Source organism: Mustelus asterias, chromosome 3 (genome assembly GCF_964213995.1).
Source record: "Mustelus asterias chromosome 3, sMusAst1.hap1.1, whole genome shotgun sequence".
NCBI lineage: Eukaryota > Metazoa > Chordata > Chondrichthyes > Carcharhiniformes > Triakidae > Mustelus > Mustelus asterias.
The window spans coordinates 92,261,389-92,288,272 of record NC_135803.1 but is presented as its reverse complement, the minus strand read 5'-3'; the positions used below and the strand labels follow the sequence as shown (position 1 = coordinate 92,288,272).

Here is a 26,884-nt window from a genome sequence, read left to right as displayed (position 1 = left end):
CACATTCTCCTCGTGTCTGCGTGGGTTTCCTCCGGGTGCTCCGGTTTCCTCCCACAGTCCAAAGATGTGCGGGTTAGGTTGATTGGCCAGGTTAAAAAAAAAATTGCCCCTTAGAATCCTAAAATGCGTAGGTTAGAGGGATTAGCGGGTAAAATATGTGGGGATATAGGGGTAGGGCCCGGGTGGGATTGTGGTCGGTGCAGACTCGATGGGCCGAATGGCCTCCTTCTGCACTGTGGGGTTTCTATGATTTCTATGACGCGCCAGTCCGCTCCCCCTCGAGCCCGCGGAGGAACTCCACCACCCAACGCCACTCTGTTTTAGTCAGGCCCAACGCGGCCTGTCAACCGGGATCTTGGGTTCATGTCACACTATCTGTAACCCCCCACGACGTGCCTGGACTTGCAAAATCTCACTAACTGTCCAGTCTGGAGACAATACACATCTCTTTAACCTGTGCTTAATGCTCCCTCCACTCACATTGTCTGTATCTTTAAGACTTGATTACCTGTAAAGACTCACATTCCAACCATTATTTTGTAAGTTGAGTTTGTGTCTGTATATGCCCTGTTTGTGAACAGAACTCCCACTCACCTGACAAAGGGGCCACGCTCCGAAGGCTACCAAATAAACCTGTTGGACTTTAACCTGGTGTTGTGAGACTGTGTTTACCCCAGTCCAACACCGGTATCTCTACATCACAAACGATGGCAACCCGAGTCCACCTAATGCCCAGGGGGCGCTGTTCTCCAAGCTCTTCCTTCACGGTCCATCTTGTCCGCTCATTTCACTCGTTGGCGCTTCCCCCTTTCCCTTCCGATTGGTTAATAGCGAAGCCGCTGTCCCTCACCCATTGGTCGATAGAGCCTCTCTTTCTATTGGTTGATCACTGCCTCACCAGGCACTATTCTCACTGTCTATTGGCCTTCAGCCCGAAGGCGTTCTCTTATTGGCTGTTGCCAGGTTACGGCGCGGCGGCAGTGCCACGTCGCCCATGTTTGAGGCCGCGGGGGGCGGAGCGACCGAGTTTCCGGGAGAGAGAGAGAGAGAGAGCCGGGCTCTGGCTGATCGGTAAGTGACTACCCGGCTCCGGGGCTCCATCCCCTGGGCGGCTCCGAATGGGCGAGCAATGGTTGTGTTTTGATTTATTATTGTCACATTTATTAGTAAACAGTGAAAAATATTGTCTCTTGCGCGCTGTACAGACAAAACACTTCATAGAGAAGGAGAGAGTGCAGAATGTATGTTACAGCCATAGCCAAGGTGTAGGGAAAGATCAACTTAATGCAAGGTAAGTCCATTCAAAGTCTGACAGCAGCAGGGAAGCAGCTGTTCTCGAGTCGGTTGGTACGTGACCTCAGACTTTTGTATCTTTTTCCCCGAAGGAAGAAGGTGGAAGAGAGAATGTCCAGGGTGCGCGGGGTCCTTAATTATGCTGTCTGCTTTGCCGAGGCAGCGGGAAGTGTAGACAGAGTCAGTGGATGGGAGGCTGGTTTGCGTGATGGACTGGGCTTTGTTCATGACCCTTTGTAACTTCTTGCGGTCTTGGGCAGAGCAGGAGCCATACCAAGCTGTGATACAACCAGAAAGAGTGTTTTCTATGGTGCATCTGTAAAAGTTGCTAAGAGTCGTAGCGGATATGCCAAATTTCCTTAGTTTCCTGAGAAAGCAGAGGCGTTGGTGGGCTTTCTTAACTATAGCATCAGCATGGAGGGACCAGGACAGGTTGTTGGTGATTTGGACACTTAAAAACTTGAAGCTCTTGACCATTTCTACTTCGTTCCCATTGATGTAGACAGAGGCATGCCCTCCACAATGCTTCCTGAAGTCGATAACTATCTCCTTTGTTTTGTTGTTATTGAAGGAGAGGTTATTGTTGTCACACCAATTCACCAGATTCTCTGTCTCTTTTCTGCACTGTGTCTCATCATTGTTTGAGATCCAACCCACGACAGTGATGTCATCAGCAAACTTGAAAATCAAGTTGGAGGGGAATTTGGCCACACAGTCATAGGTGTGTAAGGAGTATAGTAGGGGGCTGAGGACACAGCCTTGTGGGGCACCGGTGTTGAGGATGATCGTGGAGGTGGTGTTGTTGCCTATCCTTACTGACTGCGATCTGTGGGTTAGGAAGTCTAGGATCCAGTTGCAAAGGTAGGAGCCGAGCTCTAGGCCACGGAGTTTGGAAAGGAGTTTCATAGGACTAATGGTATTGAAGGCTGAGTTATAGTCTATGAATAGGAGTCTGACATAGGTGTCTTTGTTATCTAGGTGTTCCAGGTTTGAGTGTAGGACAAGGGAGATGGCGTCTGCTGTGGACCTACTGCAGCAATAGGCGAACTGTAGTGGATCCAGGCAGTCTGGGAGACAGGAATTAATTTGTGCCGTGACTAACCTTTTGAAGCACTTCATAATGATGGACGTCAAAGCCACCGGACAATAGTCATTAAGGCACGCTGCCTGGTTTTATTTGGTAGAGGGTTGACGGTAATCTTCTTGAAACAGGTAGGGACCTCAGATTGGTGTAAAGAGAGGTTCAAGATGTCTGCGAATACCTCCGCCAGCTGGTCTGCGCAGGACCTGAGTGCTTGTCTGGGTACCCCATCCGGGCCAGTTGATTTCTGTGGGTTGTCTTTTGACAATGGGAAAGTTGCCAGAGTGACCACAGCCCGCTATAGGTGTCGCGTTTTAATCCAGCAGCTTTTACTGTAATAAAACATCCCGAGAAACATTTACCAAACAAAATGTGACAGCAGCCACTTGGTAGCTGTTACTGAATTATGTTGCAAAGTGAAATTAGCAGAAGCTTGGTCAAAGAGATAGATTTAAGGAGATGTCTTCGAGAATGAGTGGTCTCCAAAGGGAGGAAATTCCAGAGTTCGGGGGTCTGGGCGGCTGAAGGCACGGCTGCTGATGTTGGAGCGATTAAAACCGGGGAGGTGGGAAAGGCCAGAGTTTAGAGGAGCGCAGTTATCTCTGAGTGGTCAGGCTGAAGGCGATAATAGTGAGATGGAGGGACTGGAAAACAAGGTTGAGAGTCTGAAAATTGAGATGCTGCTTAATCGGAAGCCGGTGTGGGGCAGTGAACACAGGGCCGAAGGACTTTGCTGCACTAAGGGCAGAATGCTGGCTGAGCTCAAGTTTAAGGAGAGAAGATGAGCAGCTGTCCAGCAGTGAGTCCGAATAGTCAAGTCTGGAACTAACAAAGATGATCTGAGGGGTAGAAACGGCTATTGAGGTTGAAGTAGCCGGTCTTAGTGCTGTCACAGCCATGTTCCTGGAAACTCATCCCATTGTCAAACACATCACCAAGGTTGTGAATAATCTCGTTTATCTTCAGACAATGAGCAGAGAAGTGGATTGAATCAGTGACTAGGTTTCAAATGAGAAAAGTTTCTGCTCATCCGCTACAAGATGTGGGGCAAGCAACTTGTCAGATCAGAGACAGTGAAGGTGTTGAGAGAAATGGTAGAACTAGTTGTCATCAGTGTATGGTTTAAATTAAAGGTGTGTTTTACAATGATGTTGCAAGAGGCAGCACATAGTTGAGAAATAGGAGGAGGCCATTTCCTCAATTATATTTGTGACTTTGATAAGAGTTGTTTCAACGTAGAAACATAGAAAATAGGTGCAGCAGTAGGCCATTCAGTATGATCATCGCTGATCGTGCACTTTCAGTATTCCACTCCTCTCCATATCCCTTGATCCCTTTTGCCACAAGTGGCACGTTCAGCTCCCTCTTGAACATATGTCCCAGGTTCGATTCCCGGCTCGGGTCACTGTCTGTGTGGAGTTTGCACATTCTCCTCGTGTCTGCGTGGGTTTCCTCCGGGTGCTCCGGTTTCCTCCCACAGTCCAAAGATGTGCGGGTTAGGTTGATTGGCCAGGTTAAAAATTGCCCCTTAGAGTCCTGCGATGCGTAGGTTAGAGGGATTAGCAGGTAAATATGTGGGGGTAGGGCCTGGGTGGGATTGTGGTCGGTGCAGACTCGATGGGCCGAATGGCCTCCTTCTGCACTGTAGGGTTTCTATGATTTCTATATCTAATGAACTGGCCCCAACAGCTTTCTGGTAGAGAATTCCACAGGTTCACAACTCTGAGTGAAGAAGTTCTTCGTCATCTCAGTCCTGAATGGCTTACCCCTTATTCTTAGACTGTGAACCCTCTCGTTCTGGACTTCCCCAGCATCGGGAATATTCTTCCCGCATCTAGCCTGTCCAGTCCCATTAGGATTTTATATGTTTCTATGAGATCCCCGCTCATTCTTTTAAATTCCTGTGAGTAAAAGCCCAGTCGATCCAGTCTCTCTTCATGTGTCAGTCCTGCCATTCCAGGAATCAGTCTGGTGAACTTTTGCTGGACTCCCTCAGTAGCAAGAATGTCCTTCCTCAGATTACAAGACCAAAACTCCACACAATATTCAAGGTGTGGCCTCACCAAGGTCCTTTATAACTGCAGCAAGACATCTTTACTCCTATATTCAAATCCTCTTGTTATAAAGTTCAACATGCCATTAGCTTTCCTCACTGCCTGCTGTACCTGTATATCAACTTTCAGCAACTGTTGCACCATGACACCCAGGTCACATTGCACTTCCTCTTCCTAAAGTGCCACCATTCAGATAATTTCCTTTCTGTTTTTGCCACCAAAGTGGATAACCTCACATTTATCCACATTATATTGCATTTGCCGAGTATTTTCCCTCTCAGCCAGTCTGTCCAAGTCACCCTGCAGCCTTTTGGCATCCTCCTCACAGCACACACTGCCACCCAGCTTAGTGTCATCTGTAAATTTGGAGTTATTGCATTCAATTCCTTCTTCCAAATCATTGATGTGTATTATGAATAGCTGGGGTCCCAGCACTGAATCCTGCAGTACCCTACTAGTCACTGCCTGCCACTCTGAAAAGGACCCATTTGTTCTCACTCTCTGCTTCCTGTCTGCCAACCAGTTCTCTATCCACATCAATACATTACCCCCATTGCCATGAGCTTTAATTTTGCTCACTGGAATGAAGAGCTTGTTGAATGAGGAACTGTTGAGGATTCTGGGTCTGTATTCATTGGAGTTTAGAAGAATGAGGGGGGATCTTGTTGAAACTTACAGGATATTGCGAGGCCTGGATAGAGTGGACATAGAGAGGACATTTCCACCAGTAGGAAAAACTAGAACCAGAGGGCACAACCTCAGGCTGAAGGGGTGATCCTTGATGATGAGGAATTTCTTCAGCCAGAGAGTGGTGAATCTGTGGAACCCTTTGCTGCAGAAGGCTGTGGAGACCAGGTCATTGAGTGTCTTTAAGACAGAGATGGATAGGTTCTTGATTTATAAGGGGATCAGGGGTTATGGGGAAAAGGCAGGCGAATGGGGATGTGAAAAAAATCAGCCACGATTGAATAGCGGAGCAGACTCGATGGGCCGAGTGGTCTAACTCTGCCTAATGTCTTATGGTCTACTACTGTTTGGTGGTCTGTGCACAACTCCCACTACTGCTTTTTGTCCTTTGGTATTCCGCAGCTCCACCCATACAGATTCCACATCGTTTAAATGCTGTAACAGGGACAGAATCTTGATTGCAGAATTTCAAACATGTGGGAATGGTGGACAGGATTTGGGAGGTGACAAGATGTTTAAGGATTTTGGAGATGGGGCAGTAGTTTGCAAGGATTAAGGAGGAGAATGATGATGGAAGGTTTGAAGGAAAGAGGGAGCCGTTAATATGATCATTTAACCTGGAGCCATGTCAGGCAGTTGAATGCTCAAGAGTTTGTGGGAATGTGATTATCCCTCCCCTGTTGGTATTGATGGTCACACACCTGTCTGTCACCCTTCTGTTGTTGCTGGTACAGTGAAGCATTTTGAGGCTTAATTCTCGCACGTTGGCCTCTGGATTATTGATTCATCTGTTGCTTTGTTTTCTTTTTACAGGTGACAATGAAAGCATTGATTCTGGTGGGAGGCTACGGCACGCGGTTACGACCGCTGACACTCAGTGTTCCGAAACCTCTGGTGGACTTTTGCAACAAGCCCATTCTTCTGCACCAAGTGGAAGCTTTAGTAAAGGTACCGTCAGCACCTTCTAGAGAGGACAGAGACCAGAATGTGGGAGAATAGGGCAGACACACACACTCAAATAGGAACTTGGGGATCTAACACTAACATTTTACCAGTGTGTGACAATGATTGGCTACGTATAGGGGGCAACATTTAGGACTATGAATATTTCCAAATTACTCTCCAATTGTTCCATGATTTTTTTATTACGTGAACTTGTAACCCTTTAACACTACAAATATTATATCTAATAACGACTCTTATATCGATGCCAGTTTTTTTTTGGAGGGATATAATGGATACACCGATATGGTTTAATGTTGTAATTTTCTCTTTTGCACCAATACAGAAAGAGACTAGTGACAGTGTTTGTTAGCAAAGTTGACAATTCAACAACTCGAGTTGTTCCTTACATACCAGGAACAGATCTGCAATCAGCACCCTTGTATTATATATAGTGCAATATCTCAGGGCAGAATCTCAATGTATTGCTTATTTTTAAACAGTTTAATATTCTGATCCAATAAAATTTGCTCACTATGTTACATTTTAGCTGAAATCCTGAGGATAACAATACAAGGAGTGTCGTGACAGTGGATGCATGTGCTTATCGGGAGCATTGTGTTCATCAATCTAAAAGTGCAGTCTATGGACAGAAGATCCTTGAGCCTTTCTCTCCCTGTAGATTACCATGTTTGTATCTGTTTTGAGTAGGCTGGTGTATCGCATGTAATCCTCGCTGTCAGTTATATGTCGGAGATGTTGGAGAAGGAGATGAAGGAACAAGAGCAGAGGGTAAGACGGATAAGATTATGGCAGTGGACAGGATTGTCTCCTGCACATTAATTCTTTCTGTGATCATGCTAAACACTGTGAAAACAGGAGCTGAATTCTGAAGTTCATAGTCTGATTAAATGCAGGAGCAATTTTATTTGACTTGCTTTCAAATCGAGGTTGGTGGAGTTCAGTTCCTGTGTCTGATTGGTTCTTTATTGCTGAGCTGTAGGGAAAGAAGGTGGGAAATGTTTGGGTGCAGCAGAGAGAGGGGGAAATTAATCTAACTTGGTAACCTCACTGAAATGTTTAAGGTCACTCTGCCTGAAAGCGAAACAAAGAACTTTGTTTCGAATTAAATGGCTAGAGTTTAACTTCAAGTGAACTGAGTTGTTAGAGTGGATGCCATGGTGATGAAGGAGCAGCACTCCAAAAGCTCGTGATACCAAATAAAGCTGTTGGACTTTAACCTGGTGTTGTGAAACTTCCTACAGGACTGGATCAGCAGATATTTCCACTCATTTATTATTGGGAAGACTGTCTATGGGCCCTTTACAATATCTGTTCCTTCGCCATCAGTTGTCCCCGCTTCCTGGCAACAATTTCAAAACTAAAATAGACTGTTTACAATCTTGCTGTCACATTTTTCCTCAAGATGAACCTCCAACCACACACACACCCTCACCATCACCAAAACCCAACCACACACCCGCACCATCACCAAAACCCAACCAGACACCCGCACCATCACCAAAACCCAACCAGACACCCGCACCATCACCAAAACCCAACCAGACACCCGCACCATCACCAAAACCCAACCAGACACCCGCACCATCACCAAAACCCAACCAGACACCCGCACCATCACCAAAACCCAACCAGACACCCGCACCATCACCAAAACCCAATCACACACCCGCACCATCACCAAAACCCAATCACACACCCGCACCATCACCAAAACCCAACCAGACACCCGCACCATCACCAAAACCCAACCAGACACCCGCACCATCACCAAAACCCAACCAGACACCCGCACCATCACCAAAACCCAACCAGACACCCGCACCATAACCAAAACCCAACCAGACACCCGCACCATAACCAAAACCCAACCAGACACCCGCACCATAACCAAAACCCAACCAGACACCCGCACCATAACCAAAACCCAACCAGACACCCGCACCATCACCAAAACCCAACCAGACACCCGCACCATCACCAAAACCCAACCAGACACCCGCACCATCACCAAAACCCAACCAGACACCCGCACCATCACCAAAACCCAACCAGACACCCGCACCATCACCAAAACCCAACCAGACACCCGCACCATCACCAAAACCCAACCAGACACCCGCACCATCACCAAAACCCAACCAGACACCCGCACCATCACCAAAACCTAGCCACACACCATCACCATCTCTAAAGGCCAACCATACCATCACTTGGACTCTCTATTTAGGTCTCAATAAGATTCCCTGCTCTGCCCATCATTGGATTCTGAAAGTCCCATTCATGCCTTTGTTACCTCTAGACTAAATTATTGTGATGTTCTTCTGGTTATTCTGTTATCTTTCACCCTCTAATATTCTGTCCATGTCTTAACTCGTACTGGGTCTCCCATCCCCCATCTGCCCTATGCTCGCTAATCTACATTGGCTCCAGGTTAGACAATACCACAGCAAAGCCCCACAAAAAGAATGTGACTGTGAGCAAATGATCTGTTTGTCATGTTGGCTGAGTGATAAATATTGGCCAAGGCACCAGAGACAATTCCCTCCTTTTTTGAACAGTGCCATCAGGCTGTTTCCATCCACCTGAAATGTTACACAGCTCTTTGGTTTAACATCATGTTAAAGACTGCACCTGCAACAGTGGAGCACTCCCTCGGTATTGCACTGGAGTGTCTGCCTGAATAGTGTGCTCAGATCGCTAGAGTTGGGCTTGGGCCCATCAGCTTCTGTCCAGAGGTGAGTGTTGCTAACTGAGCCTGGACTGCCATGCACAGGTGTAGGTGTTTGGTGAGCACCTGTTCTGGCTGCCTATGTCTCTATGCTCGCTTTGAATGAATGCCTACTTGATGGATGGGCCGCAGGAAGGAAGGGATTATAAGTCATTGTGTATTCTTCACTCAACCACTTTTTTTTTTCTTCAGCTGGGTATTCGTATCTCTTTGTCTCATGAGAAGGAGCCTTTAGGAACAGGTAAGAAACTTCACCACATCTGTCCACATGTGGCAGTGAAAAGTCCACATTCGCCTTTCTAATCTTTCACACCTTGGTCCTGAAGGAAGTTGGAGAGACACTTTAATCAGTTAATCATTTCTCACTTGCTTTGATCAACAGTATTTGTCCCAGTTGGAATCCTGGCTTCTAGCCTTTGCACTCTGAATGCCCCAAAAACTTGTTTTTCCTTAATGTTGTTAACCCGAGCACTATGCTGATCCTGAATCTCTTTCAGAATGGTGTAACGATTGCATCTATTAAGGGCTAGTTTACAGCACAACAAAAGAACAGGAGGAGGCCATTAAGCCCCTTCAATCTTCTCTGCTGTTGATTTAGGTCAGGGCCGATCTATACCACAAGTCCATGTACTGCCTCTTTCCCATTTCCCTTGAAACCATTACCAAAATCTAGCTATCGCCACCTTGGAATGGTCCAATTGAGAACCAATGTTAAAACCTATTGAATGGCATGTTCCCTGCAAAGTTTAAAGTTTATTTATTGGTCTCACAAGTAGGCTTACATTAACACTGCAATGAAGTTCCTGTGAAAATCCCCTGGTCCCCACACTCCGGCTCCTGTTCGGGTACACTGAGGGAGAATTTAGCTTGGCCAATGCACCTAACCAGCACTTCTTTTGGACTGTGGGAGGAAACCGGAGCACTCGGAGGAAACCCACACAGACACGGGGAGAATGTGCAGACTCCGCAGTGACCCAAACCGGGAATTGAACCTGGGACCCTGGCGCTGTGAGGCAGCATTGCTAGGTGCTGTGCCACCACCAAACAAGTGTCCAGCCTGGGGTGATCCCTGAGGGGAGAGGGGTTGCCTGCCATTTGAAGCAGAGAGGGAGAATTGGAGGATAAGCTATTGCCTGACTGCTCTTCTGCTTAATAAATGATTGGGTGACAGAGAAACCCTGGAGAATGGATGGATAGCACAGGTGGAGAGGCCTCCCATGGAGGGGATGTGCCTACTGGATGTTGATTGTGAGTTCTGTTGTGTAAGGGCCTTCATATTGGAGCTTGTGGCTGTAATCGGCCTTTCTGACTTGTGTGTTTGTAGCTGGACCCCTCGCACTGGCTCAGGAGCTGATCACCAGCAGCTCAGAACCTTTCTTTGTGCTAAACAGCGACGTGATCTGTGAGTTCCCCTTTGAAGAGATGGTCCGCTTTCACAAGCATCATGGAAAGGAGGGTACCATTGTGGTAAGTGGCACGATGATGGCACAGTGGGCGTGTAACTGAACTAGTAATCCAGAGGCTCTGGTGGAACATGGGTTCAAATCCCATGATGTGGAGATGCCAGCGTTGGACTGGGGTGAACACAGTAAGAGTTTTAACAACACCAGGTTAAAGTCCAACAGGTTTATTTGGTAGCAAATACCATTAGCTTTCGGAGCGCTCCAAAAGCTAATGGTATTTGCTACCAAATAAACCTGTTGGACTTTAACCTGGTGTTGTTAAAACTCTTACTGTGTTCAAATCCCATCACAGCCGATATTTAAATTCAATTCATGAATCTCAGTAATGGTGATTCAGATTATTGTAAAAACCCATCTGGTTCTCTAATGTCCTTCAGGGAAGGAAATCTGCTGTCCTTACCTGGTCTGGCCTACATGTGACTCTAGAGTCACAGCGATGTGGTTGACTCTTAAAATACCTTCAGAAATGGTCTAGCAAACCACTCCGTTCAAGGGCAATTAGGGATGGGCAATAAATGCTGTCCTTGCCAGCGACACCTACATCAAAAAACAATTACCCTGCCCTTGGCTGCTTGTGTGACCACAGCAATATCCCTCAGAAAACTTGGCCACTCAAGTTGTGCCAAGTTAATGCCCTAACAGCAAACTATTGTCTTGACTTAAATAAAGATGTTGTTCTTCCTCGAACAGTGCAAACTATCTGCTCTCTGTCCCAGCAGCTGAGCGGGAGAGAGCAACACTGTCCTCCCCAGGGCCCTTTCACTCGGTGGAGTAATTACAGATCCTCTTTAATCAGCCTATCACTTTGACAGGTCACCAGGGTGGAGGAACCATCCAAATACGGGGTTGTAATATATGAAGCAGAGATTGGACGGATACATCGATTTGTGGAAAAGCCTCAAGTTTTTGTGTCTAACAAGATCAATGCCGGGATGTATATCTTCAGCCCCACCATTCTGAACAGGATCCAGGTATGATTCCCTTTCCAGGAAGCTGCCGACTCCAATCTGACTGCTCTTATACTGAGTGAGGAGAGAGATTTCAGGCCGATTATCATGAACTTAACTGTGTTTTGTTCCCGGTCACTGAGATCATTGTTGCGGTGTATGATAAAGACACAACCCTATTACCTGAACGACAGAACATTTCACACATGTCAAAGTGAAATATGTTAATGCTGAGAAATGGAGAATCAAACCCTATTGTATTCGATATAATCACAGTGGAAGGTAGAATAAATCTCCATCAAACTGTTTCCACCAAACACTCCCAGGACAGGGACAGCACAGGGTTAGATACAGAGTAAAGCTCCCTCTACACTGTCCCCATCAAACACTCCCAGGACAGGTACGGCACAGGGTTAGATACAGAGTGAAGCTCGCTCTGCACTGTCCCCATTAAACGCTCCCAGGACAGGGACAGCACGGGGTTAGATACAGAGGCTACTGCAGCAACCCACATCTGCACAGTTTATTAAAATCTGAGGAGTGGTGATGGTGTTTGGAGAAACAGAGAAAAACAAAATTTTGTGGATGCCGGAGATCCAAAATAAAAAGTGCTGGAAAAACTCAGCTGGTCTGGCAGCGTCTGGAGAGAGAAGCTGAGTTAATGTTTCAACTCCAAGTAGAAATGTGAGAGATTTGATGCTATTTGGAAAGTGGGGATGGGCTGGGTGGGTGATCAGGTGGAAGCTCTGGGATAGGACAGAGGGTGGGAGAGATTAAATGTCACAGAGGTTATGGTACAGAAGACAAAGAGAGGGCCGCTGGTGTCTCCACTGCTGTACCTGAGTAAGAGACTTCCTTAGTAAGAAGTCTCACAACACCAGGTTAAAGTCCAACAGGTTTACTTTCCAGGGAACTGAGAAATAAATCAGCGGTCGTCCATCCCCGGGGGGACTCGTATTATCCTCTGCCAGTTTGAGATATCCTGTACAGTCTGTGTGACTGACAGAGGAGGGGTAAAGTGTGGACAGGTCCTGTATGTTTGACAGGAGGAAGGGGGGGAGTGAGGGTGGCAGACTGCTACTGTGAGTCACATCAGCTGTGTAACTAACCATTAAATGGGACTGGGAGTCTATAAGCCCTGCTAGTGTGTAAGCAAAGTTGATGGCTCTGTTATTGGTGCTGACTGTGTGTTCTTTGTCTCTCTCTGTGCAGCTCAGGCCCACCTCCATAGAGAAGGAGATTTTCCCAGTCATGGCACAAGAGGGCCAGTTGTATGCTATGGAGCTACAAGGTGAGGCACTCAGTGCAACAAATCATGCAGAGTTCTTGAACTTCAAGTCTGATCATTGTGTGGTAATGATAATCCAACAACCTTTCCTCCCCTCTGCTCACAAACATGCCAGTTCTTTAGAATCATAGAATCCCACAGTGCAGAAAGAGGCCATTCGGCCCATCGAGTCTGCACCAACCACAATCCCACCCAGGCCCTACCCCCATATCCCTACATATTTACCCACTAATCCCTCTAACCTATGTATCCCGGGACACTAAGGGGCAATTTAGAATGGCCAATCAACCTAGTCCGCACATCTTTGGACTGTGGGAGGAACCTGGAGCACCCGGAGGAAACCCATGTAGACACAGGGAGAATGTGCAAACTCCACAGTAACCCGAGTCGGGATTTGAACGCAGGTCCCTGGAGCTGTGAAGCAGCAGTGCTAACCACTGTGCTACTGTGCCGCCCATGCTCACCGTGCTCACCCATATCTACTGAAGCAGTGATCATGTGGATGAAGGTCCACAATCTGTTCATTCACAAAGGACATGGCGGTCTCTCCAGTGTTCAGGAGCACACACACATATTGCAATCGGAAGTCACTGCTGAGCAATTGGTGGAGGAAGCGGATTTTATCCATTCTCGGGTCCACAGTGCTGCCTCGAATGAGATCAGTTTGCAGAGCACAGGCCAGTGATTACTGTGACTTGTCTTAGTTCAGGCACAAACTCCTGTAGTTCAAATTTCTATCACTCTCTCTATGCTGGGAGAATTTTTAGTGACTGCTCAGTTAGTACAATGGGGCAGGGGTGGAGTCACAATTAATTGACGTGTACACTGCGTAAAGCTTATTCATCGGGTGTTGTCTAGTTTGTTGATGTCTGCATTGTTGGACGTTGCACGGGAGGCAGCTTTGAGGCAGGGGGCCTGCCCCTGAGGAAGGGTCCTACCCATGGGGGAAATACAGAAACATGATCTCCTCTTGGGGGAATGCAGAACCAAGAGGCTTCAGCTTAAAATGAGAGCTGGGCCACCTATAAGTGAATTCAGGAAGTGTGGTGGAAACCAGGAACTCTCTCCAGTTGTGGATATTTTATTCATTTGTGGGATTATGGGTGTCACTGGCTGGCCAGCATTTATTGCCTGAGGGCAGTTAAGAGTCAGCCACATCACTGTGGCTCTTGAATCATATTTAGGCCAGACCAGGTGAGGACAGATTTCCTTCCCTAAAGGACATCAGTGGACCAGATTGGTTTTTCCGATAATCGATAATGGTTATCATTAGATTCTTAATTCCAGAATTTAAAAAAATTCAATTCAAATTCCACCACCTGCCCTGGTGCGCCTGCAGAACATTAGCTGAGTTTCTGGATTAATAGTTTAGTGATAATACCACTAGGCCATCACCTCCCCTAACTGGAACTTTCCAAACTCCTATTGATCGATTATTGTTGGTAGGACATGAAGGGATTTGGAACAACAGTGGATAGATAGAGTTCAGGTCCAGATCAACATGAGCCAGCAGAAAGGGAAGTTAAACCTTCATAAACACTGGGATTGTGACCACTTCTTGACACTGTTCTTGAGGAGGGCTGGATCATAGAATCCCTACAGCACAGAAAGAGGCCATTCGGCCCATCGAGTCTGCACTGACCACAATCCCACCCAGGCCCTACCCCCATATCCCTACATATTTACCCACTAATCCCTCTAACCTACGCATCTCAGGACACTAAGATCAATTTAGCATGGCCAATCAACCTAACCCGGACATCTTTGGACTGTGGGAGGAAACCGGAGCACCCGGAGGAAACCCACGCAGACAGATTGAGGATGCAGTCATGATTTATTGTGGAGGGACTGGGGCACTGAGCTTGCCCTCCTTAAAGTAGAGAAGGTGAAGGGGGAGATTGGATTGAGGTTTTCCGAATTCTTGGGGATACTTAGGATGAATTGGATCAAACTGTTTCTAATGGCACGAGGGTCAGTAATCCAAGGGTTGGCCACCCTGAATGGCCCCTTAGTGTTCAAAGCTGTGCAGGTTAGTTGAATTGGCCATGGCAAATGCATGGAGTTATGGGGATAGGGTGGAGGGGTGGGCCTGGGTAAGATGTTCTTTCAGAGAGTTGGTGTAGACTCAATGGGCTGAATGGCCTCTTTCTGCACTGTAGAGATTATGTGATTCTATGGACACACTGAAGCGAATTCACAGAAAAACTGGAGCCGATAAGGATTGTTTTTACTGTAATGAGTTATCATGATCTAGATTCACTGTTAATATTCAAAATTTGATAAATTCTTGACAGTAAACATTTGTCTGGGGAAAGGCCAGGAGAATGGCCAAAGATGTGCGGGTTAGGTTGATTGGCCACGCTAAAATTGTCCTGAGATGCATAGGCTAGAGGGATTAGTGGGTAAATATGTAGGGATATGGGGGTAGGGCCTGGGTGGGATTGTGGTCGGTGCAGACTCGATGGGCCGAATGGCCTCTTTCTGTACTGTAGGGTTTCTATGATGATGAGAATGGGACTGAGCTGACACAGGCATGATGGATTGAATGGCCTCCTGTTGCTGTGTTCCTAAAGGTGGTGATTTCTGGAGCCGGAGGCAGAATTCCTGCTGTGTCTGTGATTGAAATTGGCCGAGGCAGTGAAAATTCAGAAATGGTGGATTGTCCTAAACCTCTGGCAAATGATGCGAATGCTTGCTTTGTGTACAGGGTTCTGGATGGACATTGGGCAGCCCAAAGACTTCCTGACAGGGATGTGCATGTACCTGCAGTCCCTTCGACACAAAGCACCAGATAGACTGCACCAAGGACCTGGCATTATTGGAAATGTCTTGGTGGTAAGTTTCTGTTAGATAACAGGTATTGTGCCGGGTCTCGATTTACACCATCATCTCATTGCACTGAGCTCTTCATGCTGGCTCATTGGGCTAGCCACTGCTGTTCTGCTGCTAACTTCCATCCAATAGTGACACCCTCTGGTCGACTCTCAGCAATCTCGGCCATGTACAACATTTACCCAGCTTTGGGTCAGGTGCTGCTACTGGATAGAGTGTTAGGCCTCGTAGATTGTCCCAACAATCTCATAATTAGTCAGGTATTTCACCATCTCCCTGATCTAAAGCACCCCTCCTCATTGAGTTTGGCAACAGTCCTGTGGGGAGCCGTGGGCACCTGGCCTGCATCAGCTAGTTCAGTGAACTTGGAAATGTGGGAGCCCCCAATCTTTGTTAAATATCAGCCGAAAGAATTGGGTAGATTGAGCTTTCTGCAGACTGGAGTCACACACTCGCATTAGGAGTCAGAAATACTGGAACGGTTTTAATGGTGGCAATCCCTCTAGACTTTTCACAATAAGAACTATTGTCATTTGAGGATACAGCTTCCAGACTGCTTGATATCCAAAGTCATGTAACTGTTGTGATGGACTTTTCACAGTTTACTGCAAGTGGGAATAAATATCCTGGATTTTGGGTCATTCTGTGCAATCAGACATTAAAGCAAATTACTGCGGATGCTGGAACCTGAAACAAAAACAGAAAATGTTGGAAAATCTCAGCAGATCTGATAGCATCTGTGGAAAGAGAATCGAGCCAACATTCAGAGCTGAAGACAGTTGGAAAAAGGATGAGATTTATACTGTTGTTTGGGGGGGGTGGGGGTCCGTGTGTTAAAACTGGGGGCAGGATAGAGAACCAGAGATAGGTGGAGGCAAGGGAGAGATTGACAAAGATGTCATGGACAGAAAGACAAATGGAATGTAAATGGTAATGATCATGGCTAAGAAGGGCGCGAATAGCGGCACAGAATGCGTTAATGGCAGTAAAGATAAGCAGTGTGTCAAAGGACAATGTGAAACAGTGGCCCTGGTTTGGTGGGAGAAGGGGAGACAATGGTAAGGGAAAAAGATGGAAAGTGGGATAAAATAGGAGATGGAAAAAATGAATCAAAGGAAGAAATGAAAATAAATTGATAGAAATAAAAAAATGGGGTGAAGGTGGAGGAGAGAGTTCACAGCCTGAAGTTGTTAAACTTAATGTTAAATCTAGAAGGTTGTAAAGTACCTACCAGAAGATCAATTAATCTTGACCAAGTGGATCTTCCTCTGTAACCGTGCCTGGTGAATAAATTTCTTCTATCACCTTGCAGCCTGGGTTTGCTTTGATTTACTGCTGTTGGTGGAGTGCTGTGTGCTTTCTAAGTTGCTGTTTTGGTCTGTGTTGGTAAACTGGATTTTTAGGAAGTGGTGAATTGTCCACTTCCTCCCAGCGGGTGGCAGTAACTGGTCAATGTTTGTCGTGTGACCAGTGATTGTAGCGAGGCAGCCTGGAAACAGGAGCATCTCCCTCTCTCCTGGCTATGGTCTCTGGTTTAAAAAAACAATTCTGTTTCGACCATGTGACATTCTGGGACTTATTTTTTAACTTGTGATTTTGGGAATCAAAATCTAAACTTTTTTTTGGAAAGGGAATTGTAGAGAGAAATGAAGATTGTGGTGAAATTATTGGATGTTAGTGCGTTCCAGAGGTTGAGATGTTTGGGTTTGAGGAACCGTGTAGCTCAGAGAAATGCCAGTCACCCTGAGCTGGCTAGCTTTACAAATAACTTTGACACTGCAATATAACTATTCAAACATCAGCAAAAAGTACTCTAACCCTCATTTAGACTAAATTCTGGTTTTAAAGAATTTCTTAATTTCTTTCATTTATTAATTTAGGGCTGCTGCCCTAACAGCCTCTCTGTTCCAGTTTATCTGTCTGTTTTCATCCTGTGTTAACTTAAACTCGAGTCTTCATTTTTAAAAATAAATTTGAGATGTGGGTGTTGCTGGTGAGACTAATGGGCATTTATTGCCCATCCTTAATTGCCCAGGAGAAGGCAGCAGTAAGCTGCCGCCTTGAATATGACTGAGTGATTTACTCAGTCGTTTCAGAGGGCACTTATGGATCAACCATATCGCAGTGGATCTGGAGTCACCTGTAGGTCAGAACAAGTAGGCAGAGTCAGGACCCTGAAGGACATTAGTGAAGCCGATGGGTTTTGACAGCAATCTGGTTCTCGATACTTTTCACCCTATATTTTCTAATCTTGATATCCTCTGAATTTTGGAAGAGGAAACAATTTAAAAATGTTTTGGAAACCGAGCTTTAAACCAATCACAAAGTCCATTTTGGGAACGTGGGTGTTGCTAGGAAAGTTGGCATTTATTGATAGAAAGTTAATGGCATGGCAAGAGGTCATTTTTTGTGCCTTCTGCAAACTTGTTGATCATTCCTCCTGCATTTATATCCAAAACATTAAAATATACCATATAAAACAAGGGACGTAGTATTGAACCCTGTAGAAACTGCCTTCCGGTCACAAAAACATCTATCAACAATTACTCTTTGTTTTCTGCCATTGAGCCAATTTTGTATCCAATTTGCTACAGTTCCCTGGATCCTACAGGCTTTTATTTTTTCAACCTGTCATTGGCCATTTCTAGTTGCCACAACTGAGAGGCTGACTGGGGCAGTTGAGGGTCACCCATGTTTATGTGACTGGAATTGCGTATGAATGAAACCAGCCGACAATCTCGTCGTCACCACTCATTAAATTGTTGTGTTAAAGTAGGCTGGGTAGGTGCTGCAGTGGCTCCTATCGTTGGGGTGGGGTGTAGGGGGCTCACAGTTCACTGTTAAGCATGGTGGTACATTTACTTCTCTGAGTGAAGACAAACAGGTTGAGGCAGTCTATGAGAGTCAGTGTCACGAGGACTAGATGTTGTCTACTCGTGCTGGCCAAACTTTACAAATATTCAACATCGACACTAAGCACTCCCCAGACCTGATATCATACAGCCAGAGGTAGCTTCTATCTTCCTGTACACTGCCCAAACATGATCCTTCAGGCCCAGTCTCTGAATATCCCCTAATAAATGCAATATGTCATCTTTATCCATCTTCAACAGCAGCCCCACTCAGGCCTATATGAGTGACATTGCCATTTGGAGCTGATACCCTTACAGGGTGAAGCACAGTCAGAAGAGAGTTGCTACTCACTAAAGACCTTTAAAGATAATCGACAAGAGAATTGCGTCCCACCTGCCTAAGTTAGCCATGAAGGTGTGTGTAGCCCTGTGTCTGGGGTCATATTTGTATTTCAGCCCTCACATTCATCTTGCAGTGCTGGAGTTGCCTTCCACAGACTGAGACTCATTGCCAATTGGCCATTCTCTCTATTAGGACCCAAGCGCCCAGATTGGAGAGAAATGTTCTATTGGTCCAAATGTGACAATTGGCCCCGGAGTGGTGATTGAGGATGGAGTGCGGATAAAGCGCTGCACAGTCCTGAAAGGCTCTCGGATACGCTCCCACTCCTGGCTGGAATCCTGCATCATTGGTTGGAGCTCTGACGTAGGGCAATGGGTGAGCCACCAGGGGCGTGAGTCGAGGGAGTGGGGGGAGGGAGGTGTGACGCATGGCCAAGGGAGAGAGGGGCGGGGATTGGAGGCTGTGCCACCGATTTGGGGGGGGGGGGGTTGCAGGCGCTGCCTGGGGATAAGGCACGGTGAAAGGAGGGGGCATAGCGGGAGGGGGCATGATGGACGGAGCCCCCTCCCTGGGGTGTGGCGGAGGGAGGGGGCATGGTGGAGGGAGGGTTGGAGGAAAGGGGGTATGGCCAAGGGATGGAAGGTGGGGCCGAAAGCAGTCAGTAGGTGGGGGAGGTTGGTGGCAGAATCGAGGTGAGGGAGGGTGAGATGGTGGGGGGTGTTTTTCTGTTGTCTGACTGTCCTGGTGTGTGATTTGGGTGTGAATATATTTGAAGGACTGTGTCCTGTTTGATGTTTCAGATGTCTGGGTTCCATTGCACTTGCAGGACCTAAATGATCCAATATCAAATCTGTCCATTGCTGTAGAATCTAGTTGACGTTAATGGGGAACCTGTCATGTGAACAAGTTGGCCATTTACTCCTCAAGCCTGGTCCAGCATTCAGTGAGGTTGTAGCTGGTCTGTGCAAGGGATATATGAAGGGGCTTTGTGATTTTCATATCTTTTTGGACGGGGCTTTGCTTTAATCAAAATCTACCAATCTCCTAGTTCAATTTAAGATTTTACAGGAAGAGTTCCATCACTTAGTCAATTCTAACAGATCCACCTTTAATTTTTAATCCCAGAGTCTCCAATCAGTGAGAGCAGTTTCTCTATCTGCTTCCCTTTAATAATTTAAAATCTTTATCAAATCACCTGTTAGCTGCTTAAATTTCAGGGAATAAAACCCCAGTTTGTCTTTAATATCTCCTTGTAATATAACCCTTCGATTCCAGGTATGATTCTGCTATACTTTGCACCTTCGTCATCAGGTGCATCCTTCAGAAGGTGCTGTGCCCAGAATTGCTCTCACTAACTCCGGTTGTGATCTAACCAGAGTGTCAAATATCTGAAACATAATTTCTACCTTCCTGGATTTGAGTTTTTCAGAAATAAAGGCCAACATTCCATTAACAATTTTGGTTATTTTCTGTCCATGTACAGGATATTTTAATAATCTAATAACCTGGAACCCTTCCGTCTACACTGCTGACAATACTGTCTAGTTTGTGTCATTAGCAAATTTGGATCTGCGGCTCTTTTACCCATTGTCTAAGTATAAATATATACAGCATATAGATGAAGCTCCAGTACTGATCCTGAGGGACAGGTGACATTCTTCCCCATTCTTTCATCGCTCTTGCTTCCTGTCCCTCCAGCCAATATCCTAATTGAGTTAATAAGTTGCTGCTTTAGCAAGCAGTCTCTTTTGGGAGACTTGATCAGATTCCTGCTGGAGGCCTGTATAAATAAATTCCAGACATTCCTCTGTCCCCTACATTAGTCACCTACCGCTTCAAAGCAGTTCAATCCGATTCCATGCTATGTCTCTCTGATCAGGTGTTCAGCCACCCTATCTTTCATTAGAGATTCCAGTAATTTCCCAACAATACAGTGGCTCTATAATTCCCCAGTTTCTGTTTGTGGCCTTTCCTAAATAGTGAGTAATGGACACAATTTTCCAATCGAAAGAAAAGTTTCCTGATTTGAAAGGAATTTGGAAGATTATAATAAAGGCATCTGCAATGTTCCCACCGCCTTTATATAGAAGCCTGGGATGAAACCCATCAGGTTATTTGGTAGTTGTGCACATGGGGACATTACAAAAGTAGTATTAAGTGAATGGGCAAAACTGGCAAATGGATTTTAGTGCAGACAGATGTCATTCACTTTGGACTGAACTGGATAGAACAGAATAATTTCTAAGTGGTGAAAAGCTAGAAATAACGGAGGTCCAGAGAGCCTGGCTGGTAGCGTTGGAGAGGGGCAGGGGGTGGGTGTCCAGGTCATTAAAATTTCCTGAACAGGTACAAAAATAATCAAAAAGGCCAATGTTACACAACTCTATTGGACCATAGTAACTCCAGTGTGGTGTCATGGATCAGACTGAGTGGTAGAATAGATTTGAAGGGCTAAGTGGCATCCTGTTCCTAAGTAGTGAGATACAAGATTATTGTTGGTGGTGTCTGGGCTGATTGCTTTCTGTTTGTTTTTAGGTGCGGATGGAGAATGTTGCAGTCCTGGGAGAGGATGTGATTGTGAAAGATGAGCTGTATCTAAACGGGGCCAATGTCCTACCTCATAAATCCATTGCTGACTCTGTGCCTGAACCCAAGATAATCATGTAGGTCACAGCAACTGCTCGAGAGGGACACAAGCCCCGAGTCCGAGCTAAAGGGATGGACTGTGCCAGTCGCCAATGGACAGAACAAAGCTGCTGATCAACTAATTACTGAGGGTCTGCCTGCTTCGTTAATTTGCCCCTCCTGAACCTGAATTCACACTGACAGATTACTTTGGAGAGATACTCACTTGCCATCCGTGTGTATGAGGGATGTCCAGCTTGAAATGGCTGCAGTTAATTTCCCACAACTATTTGCTGCTTTTAATTATTGATGGTGGCTTTGTGAGGGGAGTAGGTCTTCTGAAGCAGGACTGCATCCAGTGTTTTGGCACATCTTATGCTAGTTAAAGGCTGGCTTTTACAACATTCCTTGGAAATGCTGCACTTCTTGGCACTTTCTAAGGTTAATATACTGTTTTCTGGAGGTTAAGTCTTAAATCTTACCAACCAACAGTATCAGCTCCCTCATTAACATAGCATAAGACCTATGGCTGGTGTCTGGATGAGTTATTCCTGCGATTCTCTCTTCTTGGGTCTGTGGCATCTTCTTCAAAATAACTTGTTAAAATAACTTTCTTACCTACCTTGAAGCTGTAGCCTGCAGCTTATGGAATTGTGTGAGCAAAGATGGTGATACATGTCACATCCAGTTACCAGCTTGCCCACGCTGTACTGATACTGGGTTCAAACCCTAATATAAAATTCCACATCACAACTAGTTCTATAAGGCTAAAATGCAGGGTGGGTAGGGTTGTTCCTGGGACTAACTATCGGGTTCTGACATGACTGCACCGTGCCGAATGCTTTCAGATCGCGGTTTCTCTGTTTTTGATGGTGGTGTCCTTTCACTGAAGGTGAGCATGTTTTAAAATGTAAGCAGTTAGCCAGTCAAAGGTGAAATAATGACCAGAGGAACAATGAAAGCTCCATATCCAAGTTTCCAAACTTGTGTTTTTTTAATTGTATGCTGGTTTTCTATAAACTCGCTTTTTATTTGGAATTAGAGAACTGTTTCTTTGTGGAAAGTATTATTGATTACAATTTGTTTTTGGAGCAGATGTGAAATTGGATGCTGTAAGTGTCAATTACTTCAGTTGTATTTTAACATGTGACATCCTAATTTTATGCAAATGAAACTAAGCAGAATTGTATAAATTTCCTAACAGTAGCTGGAAGATTTTGTATTGGCCTTTTCTACCTGTGCCAAACACAACTTGACTAACCAACAATAGTGCCCATTTAACCTCGACCAGGTGGGCGGTTAGCTGAGCACATTCAGCTTTTACTCTGCAGTGGATTATATGCCCACCTCAATCTGGAAAGATGGTTAACATTGAGATGAGAATCACTAACTGCAATAAAGTTAAAATTTATTTATGAGTCACAAGTAGGCTTACATTCACATTTCAATGAAGTCGCTGCTCTGGCACCTGGTCGGGAGAATTTAGCACAGCCAATTCACCTAATGTGTACATCTTTGGACTGTGGGAGGAAACCTATGCAGACACAGGGAGATCATGCAAACTCCACACAGACAGTGACCCAAGCCAGGAATCGAACCTGGGTCCCTGGCGCTGTGAGGCAGCAGTGCTAACCACTGTGCCACCTGAGTGCAATTGCAGTTTAGCTGATGTTTGTATGAGGCCCTGGTGTATGAATGGCGGCTCACCAGGAGTTAGTGAATGTTTAAGGGGTGTTGCAACTGATAGAAAGTTGCCAGGATTCTGACAGTGAAATGATAAAATCATGTTACTAATTTGCTGCACTGACTTATTAAAATATCTATTTTGTGGGTTTTGGATGAAAAGTAAAAGAATTACAAGTCTGTTTGCTGCATTTGTCACATTGGATAATCTTCAGAATAATCAAAGACACAGGGCCCGATTTTACCATTGCATCGCGCCTGTTTTCAGACGTGAAAACTTGGTAAAGTCGGGTGTGAGGCCATTAACACGATCCACACCCATGTCCACGCAGATGCCCACTTTACCAAGGCCCGAAAATGGGCATGATCCGATTGGTGCCTGAAATGGGCACAACGGTGATTTAAGTGCATTTGCATGCATTTAAATTGAATTAATGGGCTGCCCGCCCAACTTTACCAGCATTTCCCCCTTTACCATCGCGTTCACGCATCCAGAATCGGCGTGAAACAGACATGTTCGGCAAAGGTCTGTTTCAGGCGCTCCAGCTTCTGAAGAGGTAAGTTCAGTGCTTCCAATGGCTCTCTGACTCAGATCGATGGTAGGAGGGAGGCGGGCCAGATCATGCTCTGGGGGTGGGGGGAGCCCAGATCATTCTCTGGTGTGGGGGGAGGGGGGGAGGAGGCAGGTCAGATGTATCTTTGGGGGAGAGGAGGGATGGCAGATCGTTGTCTGGGAGGGGGCGGAGGGGGGGGGGGGGCTAGATCGATCTCTGGTGGGTGGGAGGGGGTGTCTGCTGTCACTCTGTGGGGGGCAAAGGGTTGCGATCGGTCTGGGTAGTGGGGTGGGGGGTGGGTGGGTAAGGGGGACAGTGATGTTGTGGGCGTGGGGCAATGTCTGTGGGGGCCATCGTTCTCGCTTTTTGCTCCCGGGCCACTGTATCTGCTTTTTGCGACCCGGGAGCAATGTGACAGCAGCGTGTTTTTCAAATATTTTTTCTCTCTGAACATCCGCAGTTCAGAGCTCAGATTGTTTTGGGTGTGCTAAGTCCCGCCCACAGCACGATTCAGACCTGTGATTTTTTTTCAGGTTAAGTGCGTATGGGAGCGCCCAGTCAAATCTGAATTGCACCTAGATTCAGCACTTAGAATGAAAATAGTAAAATCGGGCCCACAGTGTCAGAAACAAGTGGCAAGAGCTTTGGCTCAGTGTGAAGCAACGGATTGTGAGTTTGAGCCTTGCTCCAGGGCTGGTAACACAGTTGAACAAACAGCATTGGCAATGCTGAGCTCTCCAGTGCAAACTGGCTGGTTCTTGCTGCTATTTTGATGGAATGCTGCTGGGAATTTCTAGAGTGTTTGGTAATTGATGATGTTGAGGTGATGTAGCTGGCTGGGAGACATGGTCTGTCCTGAAATATAGCTTGCTGTGTACAAATACAGTGAAACAGGCCTTGAAACTGATGGATAAATCATTTTAATGCTCCGCTCTGCGCGTAAACTCACAAAAACAGTCTATCAAATTCAACATAAGCAGCAGCTTCACGCACTCTCCACATCTCCAACAAAAGGGACTCAGTATTAAAAGCAGGAATCATTGGGCGTTCACACTGCATGCAGTCTCAGTGAGGTGGAAAAAAGGTTCACTGTTAGGCCTTCCCTCACCTGTAATTCAACTAACTGACATAACTGGGTCCCAGTGACCTACCCGTGTTTATAATCACCATTGAAACAACTGTGGGAGTGTCTGGAAGTTCGGTAAGGAATTCTCAGCAGTTCTCAGACTGTGACAATAGACAGTTAATCTAATCTTTCACAATGTAAAACTTCAATGTGTTTGTGAGATAATAGTTACAATTAACACGGCTCTGCTGCATTCTCATCTGTAACAAGTCAGCAGTTCAATTTAACTATTCTGTCATTGTACAGCTCAACAACCATAACCACAGCTCAACTGGTGATGGAGGAGGGCTGGTGATGATGCTCTAGGGCCATTTTCAATGTAAAATGTTTAGTTCCAGCTTTAAGTTGCATTGTGGCCTGGGCTACAACACTTGACCTGCTATCATTGCTGGATGCATGGTGAGGTGTTTCTTGGTGAAACACATGTTGTGGGTTGACCAATTGCTGGTGATTTTGAGAATGTTTTATGCCACCATCCCTGGTGTAAACAAGATCGGAGGGAGGGGGTTAACAATTAGGTTAGCAGATCTCTCGCTCATTCATAGTGTGTTAGTAGCTGTGGTCAGTTTTGAGCCTAAACCATTGGTACAATTCCCATGGGGTAATTCCATTGCTGCCTGAGAGCTCAGTGCTGACATGTCTCTCACTCAATTTTGTTTATTATTACTTTTTGATTTAAGCTGGCCAAGCTTTAGTCACTAAGTTTCTCAAACTGGGACCTGGAGAAGGATGCACAATCTTCCAAAGTTTGTTTGTAAAATCCCCTTGACCTCAGTCCCATTGTAGATCCATGGGAACCCCCAAGATAAAAAAAAACCTCTTCCCTGCTGTTAATGTTCATGAGGTTTATAGTGTTCTGCTCCAGCTCCTTTCTTCGGTGACAGTAATATAGGAACACACTAGGGTAACACAGAGCCCTGACTTGTGCAATATTCCGTGTCAGACCCAATTCAACATTTTGATGGGTTAGGTGAATACTTGTACAATAACTGAAGCTGAGAAAAAAAAACACTAAAAGATGGAAGTCCAGGGGACACTTGTTCAGACAGTTGGGTACGGGAGGCTTGGGGAAGTTGGTCATTTTAGTGATGTGACTGGGGCACAGACATCACCACGGGAAGAGTTGGTGGTGTTGCTAAATTCCAGCAAGTCTCTACAGCATCAGTGACCCACATCAGATTCTGGATGTCAAGTGCATCAAACTTAAACCTATAGCTACTGGGCCCCCAACTATGAACCAAGTCCTGGTAAAGCAATCAAATGGGCAGGGATTGCAGGAAGACACTTTCCATGTGTGATTGTACAGCAAAACTGCTGGGGAGCTTTTGAGTTTGAAGGAAATGTTCCCATGGTTTTCTGACAAACTGGGTTAAGAATAAAACTTAATCCAGCACAAAGTAGGGCACTGAACGGTGCAGCTGATCAACAGATATCTGAATTCTGTCTGTGTTGAAAACTCCCCAACAGAAACCATAATGATTGATGAAACCAAATGTGGCAGCTCTGAGCACCTCAACTGTAACCTGAAGCATGAAATAATCAGTAGACAAAAGGATGTCTTCTCACAGGTTACAGGACAAATTAAGTAATTATTCAAAATTTCTGCCTGGCTCATACTGACACCAAACAATACAGTGGGAGACACACACACATATTTCCTTTCCAATTGCTTTCAAATGATTTAAAACTTGACCAATTTCTGTCTCATGAGCTGGTGTATAATATGTATATACAGGGTAGGCATTAGGACCCAGTGTAGCAGTCATTGTTAAGACAGTTTGCATGTCCGTATTTGATAGGATAGAGGGAAATGCAATCTGTAAATTGCCCTTCAGAACATGTTAGTCTCAGTCACTAGTGATCAATATTTGAAACAGAATAGCAGTCTAACAAGCATATCACTGCTCACTGAAGATCATTCCCTTTGTAAACATCAGATATTGATCATTGCAATCCCTGCATAGTCCCCAATGTCCTGAAAAAGCATCACTTCTCCTTTACCCTCAGTGTTGGAAAGCAGGGTCAGTAGTAATTAGGAGGAGGATGGTTTTGTGTAATCATCCACTGCTGTGATTGTGGCTTTGCAGAAGAAACAATCCTTGCTGTTCATCAGATGCTGGTTGATGCAGGCCCTGGAAGGAAAACAGCAACAGGTAAAATCCTGATTTACTGGATCAAAAACAGATCCCAGCTGATGCCTGAGTGCCCATTCTTTCTCCCCTTATAATGTAGCACCTATACAGGAGGAACAGAACTTCAGAAGAGCTGGGCCCTTCACACATCCCAAATACCATGAAATATTTCACAAATTTCATTTCCAGCTTTCCTCAGTGTTTAAAATTGGGAGTCCTCATCTGAGCCA

The 26,884-nt window shown here is 45.7% G+C and overlaps 2 protein-coding genes across 6 annotated transcripts in view; one reads left to right on the top strand and one right to left on the bottom strand.

Annotated features, from left to right (window-relative positions):
• Window positions 1-1,008: 1,008 nt before the first annotated feature.
• gmppb (GDP-mannose pyrophosphorylase B) lies at window positions 1,009-23,017 on the top strand. 2 transcript variants are annotated; one of them, XM_078209334.1, is made up of 10 exons: window positions 1,009-1,071; window positions 5,929-6,063; window positions 6,769-6,849; window positions 9,002-9,050; window positions 10,134-10,276; window positions 11,085-11,243; window positions 12,432-12,510; window positions 15,215-15,342; window positions 18,727-18,909; window positions 21,070-23,017. In XM_078209334.1, the coding sequence occupies exons 2-10, from the start codon at window positions 5,935-5,937 to the stop codon at window positions 21,199-21,201; spliced, it is 1,083 nt and encodes a 360-aa protein (XP_078065460.1). In that variant the 5' UTR covers window positions 1,009-1,071; window positions 5,929-5,934; the 3' UTR covers window positions 21,202-23,017. The 2 variants fall into 2 exon arrangements, with proteins under 2 accessions (XP_078065460.1, XP_078065461.1); XM_078209335.1 differs by lacking the exon at window positions 18,727-18,909 and having other exon boundaries at window positions 1,015-1,071.
• Window positions 23,018-24,300: 1,283 nt separating this feature from the next.
• Window positions 24,301-26,884, bottom strand: part of rnf123 (ring finger protein 123) — a 406,183-nt gene continuing 403,599 nt past the window's right edge. For all 4 annotated transcript variants that reach the window (XM_078209329.1, XM_078209331.1, XM_078209330.1 and 1 more), the window contains exon 39: window positions 24,301-26,654. In XM_078209329.1, coding sequence (XP_078065455.1) covers window positions 26,555-26,654 — 100 coding nt within the window. In that variant the 3' untranslated portion in view covers window positions 24,301-26,554. The remainder of the gene's footprint in view (window positions 26,655-26,884) is intronic.